This window comes from Symsagittifera roscoffensis, chromosome 5, assembly GCF_963678635.1.
Source record: "Symsagittifera roscoffensis chromosome 5, txSymRosc1.1, whole genome shotgun sequence".
NCBI lineage: Eukaryota > Metazoa > Xenacoelomorpha > Acoela > Convolutidae > Symsagittifera > Symsagittifera roscoffensis.
The window spans coordinates 58,111,076-58,118,920 of record NC_087066.1 but is presented as its reverse complement, the minus strand read 5'-3'; the positions used below and the strand labels follow the sequence as shown (position 1 = coordinate 58,118,920).

At 36.9% G+C, this 7,845-nt stretch overlaps 1 protein-coding gene across 1 annotated transcript in view; it reads right to left on the bottom strand.

Moving 5' to 3' along the window:
- Positions 1-290: 290 nt before the first annotated feature.
- The window catches only part of LOC134846969 (uncharacterized), an 18,826-nt gene continuing 11,271 nt past the window's right edge, over positions 291-7,845 (bottom strand). Inside the window, exons 2-4 of the mRNA XM_063864432.1 lie at positions 3,581-4,047; positions 3,083-3,268; positions 291-2,176 (exon numbers count right to left, since the gene is read on the bottom strand). Coding sequence (XP_063720502.1) covers positions 388-2,176; positions 3,083-3,268; positions 3,581-4,047 — 2,442 coding nt within the window. The 3' untranslated portion in view covers positions 291-387. The remainder of the gene's footprint in view (positions 2,177-3,082; positions 3,269-3,580; positions 4,048-7,845) is intronic.

Genomic DNA, 7,845 nt, shown 5'->3' with positions numbered 1-7,845 from the left:
CATTATCACGTTTACGGTTTTTAAACAAATCAATTCAAGTTTTTTTCTTTTTTCATTTTAACAGTTCGGGGAGCTGATTAAAGTTGAGTTCGGATTTGTTCTGAGTTCGGATTTGTTTGACTTGTGTATCGAATTTGGCCGACCTTGGGTTTTTATCGACCTATATAAACTGGTTCGATGACATCGTTCAACCCATGCGATCGATAAAAAAATCGACCACCTCAACCCGGGTGTTGGTTCTGCCATCAAATGCAAAACTAGATTGCAAAGTCAGTTTAAAAAAGCTCTTAACACCTCTACAGTAGTAATTTTAAACAAACAAAAACTTTCATAGACGCAAAAACTGGGAAGTATCACAACTTAAAATGTATTTTATACAAAAATTAATCATTCATGGTTCGATTCTGTGATAGTTTTCAAATAGTTTTCATCATCCGTTTCTTCAGCCTGAACTTTTTCAGCCTGAACTTCTTTGTCAGCTTCAATTATTTTACCGTCGTCTTTTTGAACATCAGACTCATTTAGCGTCGGTTCCGATGTGTCGTTTATATCCTTATTAGGAAAATTAGACTCACTTTGAGCTGATTCCGCAGCAGTTGTGCTTGTATCGGTTTCAGCTAAGCTGGCTTCTTTTTCGCTAGACGGAGAAACTTTCTCATTTTCATTTGTGTCTTTAGTCTCAGTTGAGGTAGAACCCAATTCATCGGATATATTCTGATTTTCGGCTAGGGACGCTTTCGGCTCGTCGGCTGAAACACCTTCATTCTCGTCAATTGATTTCGTCTCTACTTCGTCATCAAAAGAAACAGACTTTCGACCACTTGACGAAATAGCTCGTGCTTTGTCATCAGGCCCGGGCTCAGTTCCTTCTACATTACTGATTTCTCTCGGCTGCGTAATGAACACTTTGTTCGAGTCGGCTGAATCATCTTTCGGCTCTCGTTTTGACTCGCTCGGCGTCGCCGGCGGAGCATCCATGTTGAATTTTGCTAACTTTTGCTTCGCCGGGAACGCTGGTCGAGTTTTGGGTGGCTTCCGAGCCAGTTTTCGAGCATTTGGATCTTTCGGCGGTGCTGCAGTTTTGCCCAAACCGAATTGATCCGAACTACTAGTCGGTTCTTTTGGTTTGTTTCGTTGTACTAAGTTTGACTTAAATAACGTGCCTGTCGGAGCTTTGCCTCTTCTTGGTTCAATTCTATTCTCACCGTTCAAACTTATGTTGTCAAATTGATTCGGATTATATCCGAACTCTCTTCGTTCGTCTTCCGTTATCTGTCGTGCCATTATTTCAGCTGTCTTTTTATCTATATTTGGAAGTTTTTCGAAAGAATGTCTTATGCGACTAACTTTTGCTTCATCCTCGGCGTATTGTCGGCGTTCCTCGGGACTCAAAACATCCAACGAACTCAAATTTCGACTTTCGTCGTCCTCGTTTGGAATTGCTGTCGAAATCGGCTCATCCGAAGCTTTCCAAGCCTTGATATTTTCCTTGTTATCCAAAAAGGTTTTGCTCATATTTCCTACTCTCTTTTCAATCAGGGATATTTCACCCTTAGTTGGTCTACCCTGGAATCGGGTTATTCCTCCAATTCTAGGGTAGAGTATACCATATGGAACCAGTGGTGTACTTCGACTTTTGTTTCTAAGAATCTCAATTTTTCTGGCCGTTTTCCAAGTCAGATCTCGTTCGAAAACTGACTGGTCGCCGGAAGCCATCAAGACTCCAAGCGAGCTTGAAATGTAATTAGTTCTTGTAAGCTGTTTTTGTAAGTACTCTCTTGTTTTTACACGCTGTACATTCTTCTCTTTGAAAGCATACCTTTCTTTCGTCTTTCTTTCTTTTAGTCTGAGTAGGCTTTGTCGCATCGGACTGTCAAGCGCCTCGAAGTAATCTTTGGTGAAGATTATGTCATTCTGCAGCTCCTCGAGATCCAAGTCTTCGAAATCGGATAGAAGAAGATCATCAGGCACTGTCTGGGATCTCTGTAGGTTGTATCCACTTTCTTCTGTTTTCGGGGGGCGTTGTCTCTCCCGGTCTCTAACAGGATCCCCAGTAGGGACGTAGGCGCCGTTTATGGTCTGGTGGAATTGTTTTTCTGCGAATTCAGGCCTGTGAGAAACGTGTGCAGCATAGCCCGAGTCAATTTTGGGCGCACTTGATTTGACAATTAGTTCCCTAAAAAGGCAAAAGTTAAGGTTAATGCTCCCACCTATGCATAAAACTTGAAAAAAAGGTTTGGTATTTTTGAACGGATGAGAAACGACTTCACGTAGAACTTGGCTGAAACACCATGATCCGTGCTCGTTGCTTGAGGGTTAAGCAACTTTACCCAGCCCAGAAAAATAACCAAAAAAAAATAGTATGTAGTTCTTAAACAGGGGCACAACAGCGGTTCGCCGTGATGAGCTGTACAGCTCTTGTGTTGGTCCTTTCCCCCGTGGATAAACGGTCTTAACTAAAACAATTTTGAAGCATATCAGCAATCTCTCACAAAAATCTCGAATTTATGCTGAGCAAAGGTTTTACTCTTTTACTTATTGACTTATTGACAATAGAATAAAGTTTTCAAATGTTTGTATTACAATCATTGCGGATTTTGATTGCCTGTCAATAAATTAACCCCCGCCCTTCCCCGGTGTGGCAGGTGATCCCCCCAATTGAAACAGAGTATAGTAGTATAGTTTAACTCTGTGGCGTGTGCAGAAATTTTTTTGGGGGCGGTTTTTCGAAAAATTTTGGAAATTTTGCCGACCTTTTTTTTTTATCTCGAACAATTTCATTTTCGAGCTCTCTGAAAACACTATACTGACCCTATTTTGTCAAAAATTTTCTGCCCCGCTGGCACATTCTTTAAAAACAGGTTAAAAAAGGCGTTTTTAGGTACTTTTTGGAAAATTTTGACCACTCACCACTCAAAATTATTCATATTGGCGCCGAAGCATTTTGAGATTGGTTAGCAAAAATTGGATGTCGTACAAATATACCAATGGGGGACCCTTAGGGAAAGTTCGGCAACCAGAATTGAGGAGGGAGGGAGGGAGTTAGTCGCCCCCCCTTCCCCTCGGTACGCTACTGGTATACCTGGTGATGTTGAATCTTTCCTCGGGAGTGGGTGCGACTGCATTGGGCTGCACTATGAAGTTGTTCAGCCCAGTGACCTTCCGCAGGGAGGAGAGCATGTGTCTGGGGTAGACTAGTCGGAACTGGGGCTGCAGCTGCTGCTGCTGATGCTGCTCGTACTGAGTCAGGTTCTGCTGGTGGGTGTATCTTTTGAAAATCAAAATTATTAAAAACAGACAGAGAAAGTTATAGAAAACCGTTCAAAATTCCAAGAATTATGGATAACAGGGGCTAATTTAGGGGGTATGCATTTTTTCAAGGACTCGACCCCCTCGCCATTTAAACGGTCTCTCTTTAGTGCTTTTTTTAACGAATTGAAAAAAAGAATCAACAAAAGAGAAAACATCAAATGTTTTCAATTGAAAATCCTACTTCAAGTTTTTTTTTACTGATGTTGTAGGGATTTTCGACGAATTTCGACATATTTTGTTGTGATTCTGTAACAGACAATTTACGTACGCTACTGTTCGCGGGCTCTGTGCGAACTCTTCTTCATGCAGTTTAAGCTTCGGCACACTTCGTACAACTGTCGTTCGTTCTCGGTCGCTCAACCAATCAGGAAGATTTATTTCATTCTCCCCGTACGACTGCGAGTGACTCCAACTCGTGTTGTGCAGTCGCCCTGTCAACTTCGGAGTTTTGATTCGGTGGTAGTCCAGATCGGCCCCGACCGCAGAAGACTGATTCGGCGTCGGGGGCACTTCGGCCGATGCCATTGATTGGGATCTTCGAACAACTTCGTTCGGCTTTTTACTGTCGTGTAGTGTATTAACTGCGCAGAGTTTAGAAAGTACAAAGAACTGTTGTTGTGTTGCTTTTCGTTCTATACATGCTGAAGCTGATTTGCTTCTCTGTGTTTTATCTGCAGTTGATTTTCTTTTCAAAGGTGAATTTTTGAAGTAACTTTGGCCACTGTTTGTATCAATCTAAAACTCACACAGAGGTATTACAGATATTAATGAGTCTCGAATTCATCTCAGGTGATGTTTGAAAACTGTTGTGGCTGTGTTGGTTTCAATAAAAAAAAAACAATAAATGGACCGTTTATGTGCTGAGATTTCGCTGATTAAAATGCTGCTTAAATAACCATTTAAGTACAAAAAACAATGCTTTGACCTCTTTCGGCGCGCGATTCTCCTCAATTAAGGCATGCTTTGTCGCTGAAGATGTTCTTAGAAAAAACTGAAAAGTCACTGAAAATGGATGTCCAAAAATGGTACCAAAAGGAGGACTTTTTAGGCAGTCAGCCGTTGAAATTGCCAAAGGAGGGGAGAAAAGTTCATGTATTTTATTTATATCTTTTTTTGGCAAATGCCTCTTTCTCGTTTTTCGTCAAAATGTATCCGCCAATGAAATTTGAAGCTATTGAGCAAAAAACTGACGATAACACGAAACTATAGTGCAGAGGCAAAAAAAATAATAAGAGGAGTCCTTCATTGTTTAGATAGCACAGAAAAAAAACTCACAGTTACTATGGCAAAAACTATTTCAAAGTCGAAAACAAAAATCATAACAAAACATTTTCGAAACTTTTTTAAAAGATCAATTTCGATCCAGCCAGAACTTTTAAAATAGTTTCAGCACCGATCTGTCAAAATTTTAGGCTTTTCTTTTCATTAGTGGCAGGAAAAAAGTCAAGAATGTGAAGAAAACAGACGTTCATGTCTTAATTTGGAAACAAAACGAAACAATTTTTCTCCCATTTCTGTACTTTTATCAGCCAGTAGATTATTTAAAGTTTTTTGTGCAAAAAATCTCATTGCTCAATTTATTTTCCCTATTAACTAATGACGTTTTCATACAAGTTCGGTTTGTTAAAGGTAGGATATTTAGACAAAAAGTACCAAAACTTCGAACTAAAAAATGGAGTGCGCTTAAGATTTTTTTTAAAAAAAAATGCCAAGATCTTCATTTTATGTATTGTAAGATAGTATATATAGGTTGCAGCAAGAAAATTGCAGCATAAAAAAATGTAGATCACACTGAATTTCGCTACCCAGAGCAAAACAGAAAAAAAGCTGTTTTGATGAGTAGCCATTTAACACTGACTTCAGACACAAAGTTAACACATAGTTAGCTTTATTAAGTGTTAATGGAGAAGCCAAAGCATGACATTTTCTGAGCTTTAGACAAATTTTCCAAGGAGCTGAACAAAAAGTTTCTCAAAGTGATTTATAAAATTACTAGGAGTTTGTGCAAGCTATAATATGCTGAAGACAATTTACCCTGCTCCAATAAACCTGTGCCAATTCACCCTATACCGTTTTCAACCTATATACAAATTTACCCTCTGCCAATTAATCTTATGCTAGTTTACCCTACAGTTACGTTTTATCGTTTACCACACTAGCTATTAGGGGCCTGTTTGAAAGTGTAAATTAAAGACAACCCGCATCCAAGTTAAGGCGTAAGTAATCGATTATTACGGATTATTATGATGATTTTTTGACAATTTAAGTTGATTATAATTACCAAAACTAGGTGTTCCGAAACGAGATTTTATAATTGATTAAAATCGTGATATTTTCCAAGAGATTATGATCTCTTATAATCGATTATAAATGATTAGAGTTCTTACAAAAACCCCTTGATATCAATTATAATCGATTATAATCGATTATGTTCTCTTATTTTGCCAAAATTTTATCAATTCAAAACGAAAACTATAATCTATTTATATTTTATGGGCTTTTATATTTGTGTCAATACGAAAATCACTAAAAGAGAGATCTCTTGAACACTTTGGTTCATCTGAACACAAAGTTTCACCACGAAATAAAAGTTTCATAGAGATCCTTTCATATTTGTGGAAAGTTTCCCGCGGTAGAAGACAAATAAATCTTCCGTTCACTCATGAAACTAAATCAATTTGCTGATGTTTTGGTGGTTAAAAAGCTGAAAATATTTATCACAAAACAACTTTGATGGGGAAGAAATGAAAAAATTATAAATTTATTAGATTCTTATAAATTATAAGAAAAACCTTATAAATTTGAATTGGCTGAGAAACTTTACCAATATTTTTCTCATTTTTCATAGGAACCAACGTCTACAAAAAGCATAAAATATAAGCAATTTAGGTGCAACTTAGAAGACGAAATGGACAAACAAAAGGGATTATAATCAATTATAATCGATTATAATGGATTTTTGCGCAAAACTAATGAACTATAAGTATGAGTAAAAATAATAGATTATACTCAATTATAATTAAATATAATCGTATCGAAAAACAGACGAATAAATAATTGATTATAATCAATTATATTGGATTATAATTAATTATAGTTTAATTTTAAAAAGAGAGATTATAATCGATTATTAATTAATTAAAATTAATTTTTTCTCAATTTTAGTGAGACTGGTACTAAAATTGTAATATAATCGATTATTAACGCTTGAAACTGGATGCGGGAACGCTCAGTAGGCTGCTAACTGGCTTTTTAATGCTCATCTAGGATGGTTTCTTCATATGATTTTTGCAAATCAAAATCAACTCTGTTCTCTTCTTGAAAACTATTTTTTATTTGTTCTTATTAATTCATTTGAGATCTACCATTCAGAATCATAATTTATCTCGGTTAAAATTCCGAGCCCTTTGTCGACAAAATTTCTATCAAAAAAGTAGCATTTAAAACAATTAGCAGGTTTCATCTCCAGTTCATTAACTCAAATAAAAATGAACACAATAATCGAATCTTTTTATCATATACAATAAGCCAAATTACATGGGGGGATTAACATTTATTGCAAAACAGTTTTTATGGAAGGATATGACTTCACGAAAAAGCCAGAAGCAATGAATGGCAAGGAACATTGAAATGCAAGGCGACTCCCACAAATACAAGGTTTTTTTTTCATTTGGGTGAACTTGAAAATACTGTAGTTGACGCTGTGGCGTAGTTTTGGCCTTCAAAGACTTGAAATCTGCAGTAAAAAAAAACCGGCTATAATGAATTTAGGAAAAGCAATCAAAAATATCAAATTTTTTCTTTATAAAATTAAAAATATTGTTTTTCATTTCCGCTAAAAACAAACTTTTACTTTTCTTGAGGCAGAGAAAAGAGATTGAGTTCGCGGAAAAAAAAACATTAAATTTGCTGCATATTTATGATAAAGAACTCATTGTCTCATCCTCCCGTCTGGTAACTTCATCTGCAAAAAATAACTTCATCTGTTTCAGACCAGTTTTCCACGTCACATAAAAACATTGATGCAAAAGTTCAAATAAGAGCATTTGACCCCTTGCAGCTTTTCTTGTCGTTATTGAAGCCTAAGTTCATTTCGCGACGGGGACCGAACGAGTCAAAATTTTACCTGCTTTTTTGACATATGATTAGAATGTTGCCATGTTAGGTTTTGTACAAAATCCAGATATGAAAGTGACAGTATTTGTCTCAGACTGTTTCAGAATTAAAAGCCAAAAGCAAGCAGCTCAGATGAAAAGGCCATGAACGTGGCAAGTCGTGAAATTTAGGGTATATGCACTTTCGATGGATCCTCTTACTAACAATAAATTTTAAAGACAACTGTTTTGCAACTCTGCTTAGATTTTCCTGTTTTTGACCATGGCTGAACATATTCCCGGACCGGGTAATTTGAGCGCCTTGTTCCAAACGGCTATAGAAAATGAAATGGAACTTAATGGGCCCTTAAATTTATGTTCTGCAAAATCTCGATCGCGTGAAAACTTAAGCTATATTTCATAGCGTTTTTGATATTCA